The sequence below is a fragment of the Aphanomyces invadans genome, assembly GCF_000520115.1.
Source record: "Aphanomyces invadans strain NJM9701 unplaced genomic scaffold supercont1.2, whole genome shotgun sequence".
Classification (NCBI taxonomy): Eukaryota; Oomycota; class Saprolegniomycetes; order Saprolegniales; family Verrucalvaceae; genus Aphanomyces; species Aphanomyces invadans.
In genome coordinates, this window is record NW_008580147.1 from 412,301 (window position 1) to 430,937 (window position 18,637).

Consider the following 18,637-nt stretch of genomic DNA (forward strand, 5'->3'; position numbering starts at 1 on the left):
CAAGCTTCAAAACATCGTCGCTCTCTCGACTCCCTTTCCAATTTACACTCAATTCGCGTCTGGCAAGGAGGTATCGCAACATACGTGCCATACTACATAGAAACAAAAGCCAATGCCAGATATACCATTCGAATCGGGCGAATGGGTGCGAGGTCAGCACGGCGGTCACCGTGGCGGTCAAGATCTTGGTAGTACCTCTATCAAATTATGAACCTTTCCACGACTGATACCTCGCATAATTGATACGTAGACGTTGTTGTGTAGTGTTTCACATCCTCACGAAATTAGTGTGGAACCAGCCATCGAACCGTCGCAGGTTGCATGACCGAGTTCTGGATTTCGACGCCATCGCCGCCGGCGAGATTTGCACTGGAACGATGATCGTGACGTGCTCAACACTTTTTGATTTCGCCGCGACGTCATGCAGTCTGCAATGCTAGCGTGGCACGTGCTGATATTGACCACGACCACCGTCGTTCTCTGTGGCACGATGGCGCTTTTCATTCAGAGTCGAAAGGCACGGGCGCATCCAGGTCCCGTTCTGGTCTGCCTCATTCTGTCCAGTTCCTTCAGCATGATCTTTCGCGCGTGCACGCACATCATGTCCCCCACCGCGCCGTCATTCACATCCATCGACTTCAACCACGAGGTCGAGACCAACACGACTCTCATCTTATACTGGTTCACGCTGTATTTTGCATCGTCGACGACGTTCTGGTACCTCATGTTGGCCATGGATCTTATTTCGTCGCTGTCGAATCCATTTCTACCATTCCAATCCAACAGCCTCATTCACCACATGCTCGCATGGCCGCTGGCCGGCGTCTGGTGCGTCTTGTACGACATTGCCGTGTACCAGCAGCCAAAAAGTGTGCCCGAAGTGCACTTGCGCATGGTCGTTCTCCTGCCTCTATACGGCTCGCTCATCTACATTTTGTTTGCACTCCATGCGGCTGAAGCCAGGTCGAGGCAACTCACTACTACGACCCACGCCACCACCCTTCGAATGGCCAAGCTCATCGTGCCATATCTGGTGGTCTTTGGCGCATCGGGCATGGCGCACATGGGGATTTTTGTTGCCGACTTGTACAACGGCAAGCCGACCGGGTATTCGTCGTACATAGATCAGTTGGTCGGAATCGTGAGCACGATGGTTCTGTTTGTTCGGTTCTACTTTGATTCGGGCGTGTGTCGGCGCCGAGCTGTGAACGCCCCTCCAAACCAGAGCGAAGGAGATCTCTCGACGGTCGTCTCTCCTCAAGACGACAACTTCAGCGACTATCTGCGTACAACAGCGTCCCCCAGCGAAGCGCCACCGCTGCCCCGCGTTCAGTCGACCACGAATTTCAATGTCGACATTGCAGCAGAGCTTCGGAAAATGGTGATGGACCTCACGCGCATGGGGATCGTGTCCGCGGCCGCGAGCGAGGTTAGCGACGATGAACCGTCCGTTGTCTCCGACCGTGCGCCCACCGCACCCGACTTTACCGCAGTTGAGCGAAAGCGGATTACTTTCTGGGGAGGGACTGCGGCCACCGTCGCGGATGCTTTGGTGTTTGAGGACGTCGCCCCGACCGTGTTTCATTCCTTGCGCGAGCTGGCCGGCATTGGGCAGGCGTCGTACTTGCACTCGTTTGACTCGGACGAAAACCTGCGCGAAGTGTGCTCGGAGGGCAAGAGCGGCAACATTTTCTACTTTACAGGTACGATTCGTTGCGTGGGCCAGCACCGACACCCCTGACATGGTATTTCCACAGCAAACAGACAATTTATGGTCAAGAGCGTCCCAAAGGAAGAGTTTGATACGCTGCGGTCGATTCTGTACGTCGAGCGCGACGACTCGAGCGCGATCGACTCATTCTGTGGTTTGTCATGTAGGTCAGAATACTACACGTACCTCGTTCAGAATCCATCGTCGCACCTGTGCCGGTACTTTGGATGCCATTCGATCACGCTGCCCGTGGGCACTCGCCGCATGTACTTTGTCGTGATGCAGAACCTCTTCATCGAAGGTGTCGCACTGGACGGTGGGTAGAACGAATGTAAAGTCGTTGGGTAGGGCCACCGCACCAACGGTACGACCTGAAAGGCAACACAGACCGACGGCAAGCCATCCCGAGCTGGGACGTTGAAGCCAAGATGCGCGCCGCCGTCATGCGACAAAAGATCGCCAAGCTCATGATGGACATTGACTTTTCCCGCATCCATCAGTGCATTTCGGTGTCGGACGCGGATTCGACGGCCGTCAAGACGCAGCTCAAGCGCGACATTCAGTTCCTGGCGGGCCTGCACATCATGGACTACAGGTACGATCGATTGGAATTGCGGTTTGGAGCGTTGGTATCATGGGGACCAAGTATACTTGTCGGCGTCCGGTATGTGGACCAGCCGTGCGTCCTCCGCAATGGCGCGGCCGTGCCTTCCAAGGACGGCATGACGATGTACGATATTGGAATCATTGACATGCTCCAGCGGTACAATTGGCGGTGGACTGTAAGCACCGCAACTCCACATCGTCGGGCAGCTCGAGGCTTGTGTAGGTCCAGCGGTGGTTCCTTGGGACTTTTCTATGCAAAGACATGACCGAAGTGAGCGCAGTGCCACCCACCCAGTACGGCGACCGCTTGATTCGGTTCATCTGGCACAGTATGTTCAACCAAGCACGGCGCGAGAGCAGGTCGTCGTTGTTCACGAACAGCACTCAACCCAGCGGCCTGACATTCGCCGAGGTTGGGGGAAGCACAATCGAGTGTGTAAATGGGGCTGAACAGGGGCTTTGTGGTAGGGGGCAGATGGGAGGCTGAGCCGTCGGCCCAGTGGATATCTGCAGTTCAAAACAGAGGTGTGCAGCGAGCGCTCCCCCCTTCGATGCTCGAATGTGCTGAACCGACCGAGAACGTAGGGCGAGTCAGGGGCAACCCCAGACTTGTGGTTTGCCTCGAACCTCTCGGACGATATCATCGACATCCACGATTGTGTTCTCTTGCAGGAAACGTCTTGAAATATATAAATCTAGATCCGTCCATCCGAAAGGCATTGTTGCGAGAGACAATGCTGGGAGTGGTCGGCACGTTCAGTCGGTAGACGGATGCAAGGGCTTCGGCGCATCCCCCTCGCACGTCCATCCTGTCCATGGGCTTCGGGAATTCGTGGCTGAGAATCGCTCCAGTTCAGCACCTATAAATATGACGGTCGAACCAAGATCGCAAGTTGAAGTTGTCTCGAAGAGTGGACCGAGACGAACGGAGGGGCGCGCCCCAGACTTATCCAGTGCCGTCTTCGTTGACCATAACTCGGAAGCTGCTACCTGTCTCCGACGGGCTGATCGTGAACGAAGAGGGCGTAGCGCCCCTCCAACATTCTTGAGTACACGTCCCGACGAGGAAGATCGACAGGTGCATGCTACAGAATACCACGTGTGCGATGCTGGAGCCACCGCGAGGGTCCGAGCGTCGATCGAAGGATTTTCTGCCTCGACGAGATCTGGAACGTCGGCAACTTGCACTGGGATGCGCAGAAGCGTGCATATGGCATCTTCGTCGGATCGTGGGAATATGGCAGGCGAGGAAACAGGCAACTTGTCCATTCGAGCATGTTGTCGGCATGTGCAATGATACCCAAGAATGTACTTCTCCAACAAAGGTCGTGTGGACGCGGCGCATCCCGCCAACACGAGCGAGGCTCTGGACGTCTACCGTTCGTCCCAGTAAATAGTATGCCAGCCACTCCCCTCGTCGTGCCACCGGCGCGAGTGTGCCGACAGTCGACTCGATTCTATCCTGGCATCCTATGTCGATGATGGAACTGTGATCGAGCTCCACTCGGCCTTGGTTCAAGTTGAACCTGGTCCAGAACTTTGCCGCACTCAGTTCCGTACCAGCCATCGAACGACGTCGTGCCTTCGCCACATGCCATGCCAGCAAGAAGAATCCGTGCATCGGCAAGGAGACGTGGTGGTGGGCGCCACATACGACGACGTACCTTGACCATAGAGTATTCGTTCGAAAAAATCGCCCATCATGCGTCCAATATGCGTTCGTGTGTGGCTCGTTTACGCGAGTGGCGCCGGTCGAGTCACGTCGCAAGGGTGCCCTCGAGAAGCAGCACAGTCACGGGAGGAAGGTTCGCGCACGCATAGTCCATCAGGCGAAAGGACACTCGGCATACAAACGCCTCGTCGACCGCAAGTCCGGAGATTACTTGTGGTCAGCCCGTCTGCTCTTGGTGCCCAAAAATCGAACGTGGTCGAACTCAGCCGTGACTCTCATTTGCGGATATTGTTTCGCATGGTTGAGATTCCTGCGCTGCTGGATGCCACGCTGGTCGTCGTAGCGGTCGTCGTCCTCTTGGCTTCGACAGCGCACTTCACGTACCATCCCCGCACACGAGCTTACCCTGGACCAGTTCTCATCTTCATCCTCTTTTCGTCTGGCATGGGCATTCTCCTGCGATCTGCCATGCATCTAGCAGCAATAAACATCGCGTTTCCCACGGACCGTGAACCTTCCGACGGCGCGAGCCCACCGGTGCCACTCACCCTGGTTGACGTCGCCCATGCCGCCTTGATGCAAGCATCGGTTCTTCCCATCCGTGTCTCGATTCCGTTTTGGGCCATGCTCTACTTCACGTCCGCAGCCACGTTTTGGTACCTCATGCTCGCGATGGACTTGATCTCGTCGCTGTCGAATCCGTTCCTGCCCTTCCAAGCTAACAATATTCTCCACCATGTTGTGACGTGGCCAGCTGCATCGGCGTGGGTCGCCGCCTTTTACCTCTTCTTTCGCACAGACGCCGAATCCGCGACCCCCACGACAAGCCTCCGCATGTGGATGATCCTTCCCATGTACGTTGTCATGGCGTACATCACGATTGCCCTCTTTGTCACGTGGAGAAAGTCGCGCACCCTCGAGACACAGGCACATACGACGACTCGGCGCATGGCCAAGCAGATCATGCCTTACCTATTCGTGTTCGGTCTCGGTGGGCTCGTCGACATTTGCCTGTACGCAGCGGAAGTTCACATCGAAACGGTAACCGGCTATCGATCGTGGCCCGTGAACATCATGCACCAAATCACTCAAGTGGTGCAAGTGGTGGCTGTGCTGATGCTATTTCAGCGCAAAGCCGGGTGGGTCCTGTGCTGGCGTCGGCGAACGACGGTGGCGTCGCTTCAGGCCGTGGCGCAGCTCTCGCCGTGCGCGTCGCCCATGGATGACACACAGCGCGCGACGGAGGACGATGATCGGTTGAGCGGCGAAGATCTGAGCGTGTCAAACGTGATGCGCCAGTGCATCATGAAGTACACGTCGATGGGCATCATCGAGTCGGCCCAAAGTGCAGTCGCGAAAGCCCCCGCCGACATCACCTTGGAGGACTACACGGTCGTCGAGAACAAGATCGTTATCGTGCATGGCGAAATGGACAGCGCCATCCTCACGTTTCGCGACTGTGCGCCTGCAGTGTTCCAGCACATTCGGTCCATGTGTGGCATCAGCCAGGCCGACTACGTCAACTCGTTTGCGCTGGATCGGAATATGAATGAGCACGGTTCAGAGGGCAAAAGCGGCAACTTGTTTTACTTTACAGGTAACCATTGCATGAAAGCTTACGGGGCGGCGCCAACGCTGTCATCCCTGGGTAGCCAACAAACGATTTATGGTCAAGAGTGTGCCTGAAGACGAGTTCGAAGCACTCCGGTCCATCTTGTACGTGGTTGCCACGCCAGCAATGACAGCTCATGGGTCGTCTTTGCAGGCCGAGCTATCACACATACTTGCAGACCCATCCCAAGTCGTTCTTGTGCCGGTACTTTGGCTGCCACTCGATCTCGTTGCCCGTGGGCACTCGCCGCATGTACTTTGTCGTGATGCATAATCTGTTCGACGAAGGCCCTGTGGACCACAGGTTTGACTTGAAAGGGAACACGGACCGTCGCCAAGCAATTCAGTCGCACCATGTCGAACAGTACATTGCTCGGTCCCAGAACCGAGAATACATTGCCAAAGTCATGATGGACATCGACTTTCTGAAACTACGCCAAGCTGTCCACGTCGACGAGAGCGACGAAGCCGAGATGCAGTCGCAGCTCATCCAAGACATTACGTTTCTGGCAACCCAAAGCATCATGGACTACAGTGTTCTCTTGGGCGTGAAATTCGTTCGCGACGAACACACGACCACCAACGCCACAGTCTCCAAGACTCGAGACCGCGTGTATTACGTGGGCATCATCGACATGCTGCAGCGATACACGTGGCGATGGACCCTCCAGCGGTGGTTTCTCGGTCTTGTGTGCTGCAAAGACATGGGGAACGTCAGTGCTGTGCCGCCGAACGAGTACGGGAAACGCCTCACACACTTTATCCGGTCAAGGTTCTTTCACACACCAGGAAAGACGCGATACAGTGGATGGACGAATCTGGAGTCTCCTGCCCCGCCAGACGTCCCCCGACCGAGCGGACCAAGTGCGTGGACCACGGAGGTATGTCCGGTTGTCCGAACCGCTCGTTGCCACGAATATTGAATCGTGCATTTAGGACGACTTTATGTCGCCGTCCGCTGCCGCCATGTGGAGGAATGCCCAGTCGCCATTTCACATGCAAATGGTGCCTCCCCACCGAAAGTCGGGGGGATTCTTTGTCGCGTCGTCGTTTTAAGGGGTGTATGGAAAGGTGGTTTCGTCGTCGGTTTCGTGTTGAAAGAGATCGCATGTGTCGGTTTCTACATCTATTTTTAGCCGTCGTCGACCGGATTGGTCCGTCCTAGGGCAAAGATCGCCATGGTTTTTGACCCTCCACCGCACTTGCAAACGTGCATCCCCGTCCACCCATGGTCACGCAGGACGCCACACCGGACACTATCAAGCCCCGCCATCTCTCATTCTTGTCCATCGATGAGTCGCCGGCGAATTACGAGCTGACGCATCTGCCCAAGCCACATGACAAGTCCAAGACGGCGCATCCAAACCAGGACGACAGTGGCGACTCGGACGAAGGAGATGACGCCGGCGACTCTCCGTTGCCCAGCGGAAGCAAGCGAAAGCGAGCGAAACGAGCGATTGCAGGCGATCTCAGCCCTGTTACCGGCGCGACGGTGGTGGTCCCACCAACGCCGCGTATTGAAGCCAATGTCGTGATCGTCCAACAGCCTCCGACCACGTGGAACTGGCGCAACAACCACCCGACGCTCAAGTTCGACATGCATCTTGGCCTCGTGGCCTCGAGCAATCCGTGCAAACTTCTACCCCTGGATGACCGAGGGTTCACCTTGTGGCTCATGAACGAAGACGGGTACACTCTCACATCTTGACGTCTTGTTGATCTTTGCTCTCCCCCGTAGAAACGGGATGTTTGGTCATTTCAAATTGCAATGGACGGCGGATGACAGATCGGGGCCAACCGTGGCGGTGATGCACGCAATTCTGGCTGTGGACACCGCCGCCCCCCCCAAGGACGACCAGGTAGGCTTGACTCACATACATCAACTTCGACCTCGTCCACCCACTTAGATTATTCGCATTTACGTGTCGTACACGGACTCGAAGCGATACAACGCGCACCCGATGGAGTCGGACGACATCGTTGTGCAAGGCGTTGGCCAGCTTCATTCCAGCGCCTTGTCCCCCATTCCAAGTGGTCCCGTCTGCGACGAACCAACGCCCCCCTCAACCTCTCCCTCCAATTCGTCCATGAGTCTTTCGTACAGCTCACCATTGCCAAGTGCACCGTCTTCACCAGATCTAGTGGCTTCTTTTGCCACCGCACCCCCGGAGTTCGTCATGAACTGGGCCAGTGACGCTGCCACCCTTCTCTCCAAGTTGCAATCGCTTCCCGTTCGTGGAACCCTGTTGAACTTTTGTCCAACGTGCGGCCACGAGCAGTCGTTGGAGCTTCCGATGGTTCACAGCCGCACATGCTCCCTCAAAGCGTTGCTGGCTCAAGTCGCACGTACACTGCTTGAACGACAACAGTTGTCGACGTTTTGACTTGTCTGGACTAGAACATTCGTGGCTGTCGGCCGTCGACGAGAGCGACCCACTGCCGCAGCACCACTCACTCGCATACATGGCACTCGACGCCACACCTGACTTGATGTCGCTTGCCGACTGGTCATTGCCACAAGAGTTGAGTTTGATGAGCCTTGAAGACGACGACTCGATCATCAACATCCTCGACGCCGCCATCGCAACACCACCTCCCGAGTAGATAGCAGCCAAGACCACAACGAGGATGTTTCTATTTTATCGTGATAGTTGAATCGACTGCCGTGTGTTGATCCCGAGCAGGAAGTCCTTCAATGTGTACATGATGGAGCTGAAGCCGTCGCATCGGACCGACGCCGACCCTCGAGCCATGAGGTGTCGCGTCACAAAGAGAAGTCGATTGAGCCAGTTTTGAAGTCCTAGGATTCGAGTTGGACGAAGAGAATTGGATGCGACCAGACCTGTTTTTCTGCAGCGAACAAGCAGGTCTTTCCCCCCAGGTACCAAGTGCACCAAAACGTTTGGCCATCGCTTTGGAAAAGGATGTGACACGAAAAAGGTGAGCATGCACGAGCAAAATTCACAGGATTGGTGGCGGTGGGCATCGAGAATACAAGCAAGCAGGGCCAAGCGGAAGGTCCGACAGTCGGAATATCGATGTTGGACTTGGAAATGCGGTTGTCTCGATGCATTGTGACCAATGTCCGACCCTGTCAGGTACACGTCGAGCGAGTACACAACCGTGGATCGACCTGGTGCATCGTCGCATCGAACGATCTTATGTGTTTCGATATGAATATGCTCGATGTCGTTGAGCGCCACGGCATACTTGGACCAGAGAGTCGTCACACGGTCAATGACGGAGCTTCGCTCCGTCGACACGAGGGACCGGGACACTGATCTGCAATTGGACAACAAGCTGCATTCCAGATCTTGCCATGCGGCGTCATAACTGCTCAAGCACTGATGGTGATCTGTTGCGTAGCTGTCGATTTCATGTGCATCGTCCATCGCGGCCCGTCCGCGCTGTTTAGCGTGGAAAGGTTGCGCGGGAATTGGATACCGTTAGTCAACATATCTGTATTCGCTCCAAAAAACTGGGCAACCAAGAACATGTAGATATATTGAGCGAAAGTTATCCAACAGAACCAGCTGGAACGATAGAATCGCGGCCGAAGATCCAAGCGCTTGGGCCATGCAGGAGTGTATCCACGGCGAATATGGTTCCAGAATGGGTCCGAGCACATCGATCCCGCCGCACGAACCCGCGCTGCCGATGCACCGGCCAGTCGCTGGATACACTAGCGGGCAATGCATGAGCATCTCATTGGTTCATTTAGTTCTCATGGGACGCCTGGATTATCGTCCATCCACCGAACAGTCTGCGCATCAGGGCAGCCGCACCAGACCGAATTGGAATGGGAGGAAGCACTGCAACCAGGAGTCGCAAGTGGTCTGCTGAGGGGGGAGAACGAGATGCTCTCCGAATGTCAACCGCAGATCTCGCGAACGACGTGGTGGACGCAGGAGCCAGCCGATGGCGACATCGCACGACGCGCAATTGGCTTAGAATAGTACCATAACCCAGATAATTCAACCATTTCATATTCTGCATCAAACTGACTTCTTTCGTCCGTCAGATTTTTTATAAATGAATTCACATCATAGTAATATATTCACGAGAGGACCGAACGTCAATTAATTCGTGGCACTTGGGGAATTGATTTGAACATGACTTGATATATGGAATATTCCCAAATGTCAATCGTTCCAGTGGGTGAACGAATGAGCCGCCGGGCAAGGTGGTAGCGCACTGCTCTTAACCAATCTCGACGAACTCAAGCATGGTCCAGCAACGGAACGTCAGCTACTCTCAGGGCAAGGCAGTGGTCACAAATGCGCGGCAGCAGCACCTTCACAGCTGCTCTTACGTCCCAAAGGATCCCTTGGCAGTCGTAGTGTTCCTACCTGGTCTCGATGAAAGCTGCCAGAGGTATGAGGGGTTGTTCAAGTACTTGGCAGCGCAGCAGATTGCGGTGTTTGCGTTGGAGCAAAGTCCGTTGGCGATGAAGGCGGTGGCAGGCGCGTCAGAATCCACGACCATGTACAAGCACCCGAACCCGGAAGTAAACTTTCAAAAGCAAGCATCCAACGTATCGTTGTTCCCGGCACCTGGCGCATGCGGGATCACGCAGTACGTAGAAGATGTGCACCAGTTTGCACTCGGTGTGGCGCAGCGTATTGGCGACCATCAAATCAACTATTTCTTGTGCGGAGCGTACTACGGAGGACTGATGGCGGCACACACTGGCATCCTGTCCGACTTTCCTTGGAAAGGCATCATTGTCACGGCGCCCGACATGATTCCGCCCATGAGCATCCTGACGTCCATCACAACAACCATCACAAGCCAGTGGCGCTCATTCGTGCCCACGTTGCGGCCCACGTTTGCCTCGTTGCGAGACAAGTACTTGCCGCGGTCCAAAAGTCAAGGGGGCAACGACTTCACCGACACGACCGAGCAAACCTTCACCGAGGACGAGAACAAGAGTGAAGCGTCCGACCCGACAGACGAAGCATTCAAGGAACTCAATTTCGCAAAGCACTCGTTGCACGTTCCGTTGCTGATCTTGAACGGGACGCTCGACGGTCGGAAGCCGACGGTGGACATGCACAACTTTTTTCTTGGCCTCACGTGCGCGAAGAAGGATATCCTGAATTTCAAGGAACTGTACCACAGCATGGGCAGTAACGAGGGAAACCCTGACGTGAACGCAGCGATCCTGAAATGGATCCACACCTTCCAAGCCGAATGAACCTACCAATCGATCGTCGAAACAAATGTTTAGTCGTCGGTTGCGCATCTAAAGTGGACATGGACCCGCCATGGCCATTCCAACTTGTACCCCCATGCATGACAAAGGTTGGAAACAGTGCAGCAGAGGTGCATATACTACTCGCAGTCGAGCGAATGGTTTGCCCACTGGATGGGTCGCCCCATTCTAGGATGCATATTCGACACATTTTCGTGCGATCGTTTCTATCGGTTGGGGTGTTTATAACTACGTGTCAACGACGGGCAACGTCGTTTGGAATGCATGATGGTACTGCGCCAGCGTCTTTTGCTGTGCGAACGTAAGGGGATTATTGTCGCTCAAGGCCACGTCAAAGTGGCGATGGTCATGCGACCCGATGGCCAGGGCATAGGTTATGTCATGGCCGACGTAGGCAGCGAAAGGAGAGTCAGGGGCAAAGGTGCTCGAATTCGACACGTCATAGCGTTGGCCGCTGAAGACGATCCAGCGATTGCAAACTTGCGGGGAGCTGGGGCGTTGGGAGCGCACGGATCGTCGTTTCCGTGTGCCAAAGCCCAACGGACAGGTTGGCGATGTTGCGGCATGTTCAGTCGACGAATTCAGAACCTCGCACCGAAGCAAGTCCCACCGTGGCTCACGATACAGGTCGGACAATTGACCCACAATTGGAAACTTGGACACGAAGATTGTCAGCCAAGAATGGAGCACCGAACGCTCTGTATCTGTGAAAGGCCCTTCGATGTCGGAGTCAAGGGACAACGAGGCAAGATCTGCATCAGCATTCGTTTGTCCACTGCACAGACATCCACTGAAAGCGACCGTGGCATCATGGCCACCAATGGGGCCGTACACGCCATCATGACCAAGGAGTCCTTCTTCGTCAATGGAGAACACGATACCACAAAGAGACACCCACTTTGGTTGTGCATTGAGCTCGCGCAAGGATATTTTCTTCTCGTGCTTTTTAGCAGATGCTCTTCTGGACGCCCGTATCATGAACAGCGACACAGCGCCGACGACGGCTGCGCTCGCCATCATCTTTGCCCAAGGCATAACGTAAAGCGCTACTTTTGAGAGGAACGGTGGGTGACACCAGCCTGAAAAATCCAAATCTCAGCTGTATGAATTGTGCCCCGTAACGGACGATACAACAGTGGTATCGAATTTCATGTGAATCATGATATGATAAAATATGATTTTTCATGCACCCAATCACATTGATTTCTGTGTGACATTGTATGAAGAAACAACTAGCTAAACAAAGTATAATGCACTGCTTAGGTTTTGTGAGAATCTGGTATTCAATGTCAAACGTAGATTATGCAGTTTGAGAAGATTATTTACTTTCGAAGGTTGCTCAACCGAATTTATCCCCTTCCATTTTGCAAAACATTGTGGTTGGGAGAGTATGACCGCAACCAACCAATGTACGCTGCACGATGCAAAACCTCAACATCTTTGCTCCATCCAGGACCTCTTGGACTGCCGATTCGACGTCGTCTCTCGCGAATCTGCCTCTTGGGCGAGGAGCCAGGTCCAGCGTGAATGTGACATTCAATCGTATCATTATGAACGGTCCTGCCTTCAATTTTGCTGCAATTTAATTAATTGGCTACTTGTCTTTCCTCACTGTCAATAATTTCGCAACCAATGCAATGAAACATCATGGCTCCTGATTGGCCGAAACCATCATTATCCGGACGTATCCGGTGTGTCACTACACTCCACTTGAATTCTGGAATGCTGCGGCAGCTGTACAACATCGTGTTCACGGGCGGCTTTACGCGCGTAAGCAACGTGCATGCTCGACTCGCTGAGAAGTTCTCTGTCCCCGCGGTGGACCAACTTATGCTTGACGGCGTCATTCGACCCAAAAACACAAGCCGGGCGATGTGTATTCTCACCACAGCTTGTGTGCCAGACACACCAATCGACCTGCGCGACTTTCAATCAGGGGCGAAGCATGCGCTGCAACACACGTTGGCTCACGTATTTAGCCCTGCGATGGTCGACTTTGCAGTGAATCAGTCGGACGAAGCCGTCACCGCCGACACATACTTGCAGGACACGTGCACGAGTCGTCTCCATCCAAAGTTGATTGCATTTTGTGCCAACATAGCCAAGAAGAACGAGGGCTTGGTCACTCCAGGACCAATCCACGAGCTTGCCATCGTCGATGGTGAGTTCAACGTAGACGTTGACGACAATTCCGAATACGTCGCATTGACGGTGGCGTGCAATCTCCCGTACAAGAATGAACCATACGAAAAGGAAGGCAACACGGTCGAGTTGGAACAACGCATCGTTGCTGCGTCAGATGCTGCCGACAGTGCCAGCGGCGTGACTGTGGAAGGACCAAAGCAAGATGATCAAGCATCCACGGCTACCCCGGGTGGCGGAACACCGGTCGATGCAGCGACCGATGCCACCGGTAAGCTCTTTGTGTTTGCTACATTTCGATCGGATGCTGGCGGGGACCTGGACTGGCGATTGCAAGACCTGAGAATCACCGGCGTAAAACCACTCCAGCAAAAGGCGTAGCGCTGTCAATTCGTAGCATCGCAGGCCTGTACCAGTAAAATTCGCCAACGTAATCGAGAAAACACTTGAAGCAATCTCAACCTCTGTCCGTTATCAAACCCTCCGTCGACCCGCCAACGGGCCAGACCATACACGAGCGCCCATGTCGATGCTCTCGGCTCTAATTCGCGAGCGATCGAGCGAGACTGTTGATGCTCGTCGTTATGCCAAGAAGTCGAAGATTGCCTTCTCGATGCCTGTTGGAAGTTCGAGGTGGAGCTCGTCCAGCGTGAAATTCAAGAGCTCTTCCATGTACACACGGAAGGTCGTGGAGCAATACTCTAAGCATGGACACGGTTCAGTTCTTGGCATTTTTGAGAGCCTAGTTTCACCCACCGTCCAGTTCGTGCAGCGCATCCAACCGCTTCCAGTCGCTTGCAACGTCCTTGGGGATTCGATGGTGCTACAACGTTGACGTCGTCAGTGGCACGCGTTTCGTCCAGTGGATATAGCACTTCGTCCTCAATGTATGGGTCTGCTTTGTACTCCAACAGTAGTTTCACCAACGCGGGGTCACCATGCTGGCATGCGCAGTGCAAGGGGACTTGACCCTACTCCTCCACGTGACCCTCCAAGCTCCTGCCATAACGAGCCCGTACGTTGTCGTCGCTAGCGTCTACCTCCGACCCTAGCCGCAGCAGCATTTGGACCGCCCGCCGCCTTCCCCACGTGCACGCTGCATGAAGTGCTGTTTGGCCCTACTCGCATGCACCACCACTTGAGCAATTTCCTTTGATCGGGCTGACCAGACCCCCTTTTGCTTGGCGTGAATGTTGGCGCCATGTTTGACCAGCAAAGCCATCGTGTCCATGCATTGGTTCTGGGCAGCCACGCACAATGCACGCTGGCCGTCCGAGTCTGCGTGATTGATATCATGGCCTTTGTCGATCCTAACTTACAGTGTTGTGTTAGCGACGTTGCCTTGGTGCCTGAATTGCCGAGTGTTACCAGCGCTGCACGACGGTGGTTTGGTCGAGTGATGCGGCATGAACAAACGCGTCGTGCGTCGACATGCGGTGGGCATCGCGCGCTGCCGACCTCGACAAGCTCACGCTTTCGTCATGTGCTTCCTTGGCAAGCTCCTGCCAGTGTTGGAGCATCGACGCTTTTGAGCAATGCACTCAATCCATGGATGGCTCGCTCACCTGGGATATTTCATGGGCGACGTCCACCACAGTGACGACGGTTGTCATGAACGAATGGACATGGCAATAACACCGGTAAGTTCCAGGAGTTGGGAATGTCTGGGAGAACTGTTGACCGTATTGCAGTTGCGGCGACTCGACCTCCCCATTCTCGCTACCACGTGTTGTTTCATGGAAGCTGTGGCGGAGTATAGGCACCTGTTGATGGTATGCAGCTGTGCTAGCGGGTTCGCATGCGTCCACGTGACGGATCCGCCTTTGCAAAGAGTTACTTGGGACGGCACGAAGGAGAACGCGACGATCTGGACCGCGGCAGCACTTGGTGGAGGCATGTGGAACACAAACACATCGAATAAAACGGACGCCGTTACATCGACGCGTCCGCGAAGAAGTACATGAAGTTACTGAAGAACTCGATGAGTTGTGTCTTGGAGAAGCGGCCGCTGCCGTCGTTGTCGACTTCATTTAAGATGGTGACGAGACCGTCGTCGGTCAAGTTTCCAGGGATGCCCAGCTCTCGCAGTGTAGTATCAATGAATAGCTTGGCTTCGTCCTTGTTCAAGAAGCCTTGGTTCGTTTTGTCAATTGCATTCCACATCTCATCCATCGCTGCGTGCTGGTCGGCGTCGGCCATGATTGTCGGGCGATCGCGGCTTGCCTGGACACAAGTGGGTCGTTGGATTGGTCAATTATGGTCACTTATTGACCAATCAAACATCACAATTTTATCCGGACTCTAGAACAAACAGCGGTTGTTAAGCGCCACGAAAAACCCAATCGCTCGACCAAGACGCAGGGGATGGTGGGGTCTCCTCGGCCGCAGCAGCAGCAGGCGCGGGGGATTGAGATGGACGACGTGAACCGTGGCTTTGGTGTTCGAAGTGGTGACCGTGGTGACCGCGATGTTCATGGTGGCGGTGGGAAGGTTAGACAGTATCCAAAGCATAGAGCCCAGCACATGGCTTCCGCAGCGCCGTATCATGAGAGCCCGCGAACATCATCAAACGGAGGTTGGCCCCAACATCACGACGACGGGGGACGATATCAACCTGACGATGGACGATATCAACCCAACGCAATGGCTCCAATGGCTGTAGATAGGTCGGCCGGGCTCCCGCGGGAAAGCGGTCGCCGCGTGTATGTGGGGAACTTGTCGTGGGAAGTCAAGTGGATGCATTTGAAGGATCATATGCGACGAGCTGGGGAAGTGGATCAGTGCGACGTCTTGATGGAACCGAGTGGTCGATCCAAGGTATCTCCCATCTCGATACCTCCCATCTCGACTCGTTTGTCATCTCATATCGTGTCGTGTGACGTTTTCGCTGTGTGGCAGGGATGCGGCTTGGTCACCTACCGCACGGTGGAGATGGCGAGAGAGGCCATTCGGACGTTGACGGATACGGAGCTCATGGGACGCAAAATCTTTGTGCGGGAAGACCGGGAGGAAGGTGCGATGGGACTGCCGCCGTTTGCATCGTCTTCATTCAGCGGCGTTGGAGGGGGGTACCCTCATTCGCAAGGCGGTGGGCCTCCACCCTACTCTGGAGGAGGGCTGGCTGGACCTGTCACGACTTCGCGGGTGTATGTGAGCAATCTATCGTGGAGCGTCAAGTGGCAAGAGCTCAAGGACTTTATGAAGCAAGCAGGCAACGTTCTCCATGCCGATGGTAAACAACCCGGGAGTGAATCCATGCCTTATCGCATTGTTGGGACTGGGTTGTAGTCTTGGAAGATCCGTCGACGGGGCGGTCCAAAGGATGCGGTTTGGTGGAATTCGACTGCCCAGAAGCGGCCGAACGTGCAATTCGCATGTTCAACGATACGCAATTTGGAGACCGCAAGGTTTTCATTCGGGAAGACAGGGAATCTATGCGTCGGCCTGGTGGGACCCGTCCCCCTCCGTCGGGGTTCAATCGTGGACCTCCTCCGTCGCGCGACAGGGGTCCTCGCTTCGATGGCCCACCTCCTGGCCGTGGCTTCGATGGCCCACCTCCTGGCCGTGGCTTTGATATAGCTCCGCCGAGGGGCTACGACGCCCCGCCGACTCGAGGCTTTGATGCAGCCCCCCCTAGGGGATACGAATCTGGTCCATCGAGGGCAATGGACTCTGGACCTAACAGGGGCTACGACTCGGGTCCTTCCAGGGGATTTGATGTCGGCCCTCCAAGGGGGTTTGACGCCGGTCCTCCAAGAGGATATGATTCAGGTCCGTCGCGAAGCCACGACCAATTTAGCGCCCCTCTATTGCCATCTGGGCAACGCTACGACACCAATCCGGCCCCTCACGGCTACGACGCTTACGACGTTCCTAACCAAATGCCACCACCTCAGCACTTCGATAGCAACCCATTGCCCGACGCCTACGATCCCTACGACCCGTCTCCATCCCGAGGAGGCCATGCGCCATACAACCCACCTCCAAGTGGTAGTGGGCGGTCGTCTGCCTACGACCCGCCTCACTCCGGTCGCAGCTTCGATTCTCGATCGTCATATCCGACCGCATCATCGTCGTCGCAAGCGCCTCCTCCCGTTGTGCCCACGTCCAAGTTGTTTGTGGGAAATGTACGCAGATTTGCTAATAGTGGCCCTCATGCAAATTGTGGTCGGCACAGGTTCCATTCGATGCGTCTTGGCAAGACATGAAGGACTTGCTGCGGTCCGTGGCCAGCATCGACCACGTTGAGCTACCTTCGGCCCCCGACGGTCGCCCCAAGGGATATGCATTGGTGCACTGTTCGTCAATTTCCGACGCCCAGACCGCCATTGGTACGTTGCCATGCATATTCAACGTGATGGTCTCGACTTACTGGTCCTTAGCGCGTCTGCACAACACGGAGTTTAAAGGACGGTTCTTGGAAGTTCGCATGGATCGACCGCCTCGATTTGGCTAGGTGATGTCGTCGGCCAGCAAGATATTTTCGAGCATCGCGCGGAATTGTTTGCGGGCCTACAAGAGCAGCGAGACGGCAGTTGATATTTTGACAATGAGTGACAAGTTTGCTTCTGACCAAATGCCCCCGGACGAGAGTTTGCAAGTGGAGACGCGCTGTGTTCATGTTGGGCTGGCTCTTGCCCTCAGGGATGGAATTTGCTTTCTCGGCAGGATTCGTCGGGTTGGAGGCTGAGTCGGGGGAGGTGAATGGTGCCAAGCAGCTCGTTTCGGTACTTGTGGCCAAGTATACGACTGGGATACTCGGGGGAAGCAAGTCGACGGAACCGATTCCAGACGACTGATCCAGCTCCATGTGATGTCGCCGTGGGCTTGAATCTGTTCGGGGTTGGGTCGAAACAATGGGAGGGGTAGTTGTCGCATGTAGAACTTGACGGGGAATGGATGGGAGGGGATGGACAGGTGCTCTCTCGTCCACGTCAGAATTGACTGACTTATCTTGGGCAGCTTTCGGAGGGCTTTGCGACTTGACGATCTTTACATTCACCATGCCTGCTGCAGCGACAGCATGGTCTAGCTCATTCTTGAGTCCTACTGACCGAAGTCAGGGCGACTGTGATGGGGTGGATTGTCCAAGTACGTTTATTGCATTGCCGCAAATGGGCTCTGTCGTTGAGCAGCCATCTGCTTTGTCCAGTGAATGGACGCACCAACGCAGCTTGATATGTCTTACAGCATTAACTTTTGCCCCATCACGAGCAATTCACTGCTATGATCCTGGACAAGTTGGTCAGAGGGGCATTGCCGATGTGTGCAGAGCAGTACCAGTGTCGCGTCTCCAGTTGCGTCGATGCCAACAAATGTGTTAGCATGTTGCTAGGTCCACTTCATCACCTTTCTCTACGTGATAAACAAGTCATACCAAGATGGCGCTTGGAGTTGCTTCACTCAGATCGAGCGCCAGGAAGCTGTCCATGGTACAAATGACGCACGCGGGGAGCGCCGACAACGGTTTGCAGTTACAACGCACATACAAGGCAAAGATTATAAAAAAAACTTGTTCAAGACTTTTTTTTCGAAGCTGTGTACACTATTTACAGTTCATAGTCACTAACAAATAAATTGCGGTAGGCGGTAGGAGACATGTGTATTTCCTGCTATATATATACTAGTACCGGTATATATATTTCTGGAGCGACGAATTCATGTTACGAAAACGAGAGAT

General features: G+C 54.6%; 10 protein-coding genes across 11 annotated transcripts; 7 read left to right on the forward strand and 3 right to left on the reverse strand.

The window, feature by feature from the left end:
- The first annotated feature begins 303 nt into the window (after positions 1-303).
- Positions 304-3,024, forward strand: H310_00967 (hypothetical protein). The gene is made up of 8 exons (XM_008863955.1): positions 304-1,703; positions 1,758-1,821; positions 1,879-2,012; positions 2,060-2,306; positions 2,358-2,493; positions 2,541-2,729; positions 2,786-2,842; positions 2,903-3,024. The coding sequence occupies exons 1-8, from the start codon at positions 422-424 to the stop codon at positions 2,999-3,001; spliced, it is 2,208 nt and encodes a 735-aa protein (XP_008862177.1). The 5' UTR covers positions 304-421; the 3' UTR covers positions 3,002-3,024.
- A 1,262-nt stretch (positions 3,025-4,286) lies between these two features.
- On the forward strand, positions 4,287-6,656 carry H310_00968 (hypothetical protein; the record flags this gene model as incomplete). Its single annotated transcript, XM_008863956.1, has 4 exons — positions 4,287-5,586; positions 5,642-5,705; positions 5,755-6,481; positions 6,537-6,656. The coding sequence occupies 4 exons, from the start codon at positions 4,287-4,289 to the stop codon at positions 6,654-6,656; spliced, it is 2,211 nt and encodes a 736-aa protein (XP_008862178.1).
- A 156-nt stretch (positions 6,657-6,812) lies between these two features.
- H310_00969 lies at positions 6,813-9,034 on the forward strand. Of its 2 annotated transcripts, XM_008863957.1 has the most exons (4): positions 6,813-7,289; positions 7,339-7,459; positions 7,508-7,946; positions 7,999-8,370. In XM_008863957.1, the coding sequence occupies exons 1-4, from the start codon at positions 6,829-6,831 to the stop codon at positions 8,202-8,204; spliced, it is 1,227 nt and encodes a 408-aa protein (XP_008862179.1). In that variant the 5' UTR covers positions 6,813-6,828; the 3' UTR covers positions 8,205-8,370. The 2 variants fall into 2 exon arrangements, with proteins under 2 accessions (XP_008862179.1, XP_008862180.1); XM_008863958.1 differs by having other exon boundaries at positions 7,508-9,034.
- H310_00970 (hypothetical protein) lies at positions 8,240-8,992 on the reverse strand (the record flags this gene model as incomplete). Its single annotated transcript, XM_008863959.1, has 2 exons — positions 8,240-8,400; positions 8,680-8,992. The coding sequence occupies 2 exons, from the start codon at positions 8,990-8,992 to the stop codon at positions 8,240-8,242; spliced, it is 474 nt and encodes a 157-aa protein (XP_008862181.1).
- A 722-nt stretch (positions 9,035-9,756) lies between the features above and the next one.
- H310_00971 (hypothetical protein) lies at positions 9,757-11,001 on the forward strand. The gene has a single exon (XM_008863960.1). It carries the CDS (start codon positions 9,826-9,828, stop codon positions 10,795-10,797), a length of 972 nt encoding a protein of 323 aa, XP_008862182.1. The 5' UTR covers positions 9,757-9,825; the 3' UTR covers positions 10,798-11,001.
- Positions 10,991-11,894, forward strand: H310_00972 (hypothetical protein). The gene has a single exon (XM_008863961.1). The coding sequence runs from the start codon at positions 11,080-11,082 to the stop codon at positions 11,869-11,871; it is 792 nt and encodes a 263-aa protein (XP_008862183.1). The 5' UTR covers positions 10,991-11,079; the 3' UTR covers positions 11,872-11,894.
- A 641-nt stretch (positions 11,895-12,535) lies between these two features.
- H310_00973 (hypothetical protein) lies at positions 12,536-13,396 on the forward strand (the record flags this gene model as incomplete). The annotated part of the gene is made up of 1 exon (XM_008863962.1): positions 12,536-13,396. A coding segment is annotated over one exon (803 nt), but the record flags the coding sequence as incomplete, so codon positions are not given.
- Positions 13,397-13,539: 143 nt separating this feature from the next.
- H310_00974 (hypothetical protein) lies at positions 13,540-15,156 on the reverse strand (the record flags this gene model as incomplete). Its single annotated transcript, XM_008863963.1, has 8 exons — positions 13,540-13,658; positions 13,714-13,928; positions 13,977-14,075; positions 14,129-14,267; positions 14,326-14,459; positions 14,523-14,676; positions 14,721-14,840; positions 14,894-15,156. Coding segments are annotated over 8 exons (1,242 nt in total), but the record flags the coding sequence as incomplete, so codon positions are not given.
- A 444-nt stretch (positions 15,157-15,600) lies between these two features.
- On the forward strand, positions 15,601-16,536 carry H310_00975 (hypothetical protein; the record flags this gene model as incomplete). The annotated part of the gene is made up of 4 exons (XM_008863964.1): positions 15,601-15,774; positions 15,856-16,189; positions 16,246-16,404; positions 16,463-16,536. The coding sequence occupies 4 exons, from the start codon at positions 15,601-15,603 to the stop codon at positions 16,534-16,536; spliced, it is 741 nt and encodes a 246-aa protein (XP_008862186.1).
- Positions 16,537-17,409: 873 nt separating this feature from the next.
- On the reverse strand, positions 17,410-18,388 carry H310_00976 (hypothetical protein; the record flags this gene model as incomplete). The annotated part of the gene is made up of 6 exons (XM_008863965.1): positions 17,410-17,469; positions 17,531-18,003; positions 18,053-18,096; positions 18,146-18,189; positions 18,238-18,288; positions 18,335-18,388. The coding sequence occupies 6 exons, from the start codon at positions 18,386-18,388 to the stop codon at positions 17,410-17,412; spliced, it is 726 nt and encodes a 241-aa protein (XP_008862187.1).
- Positions 18,389-18,637: the final 249 nt, after the last annotated feature.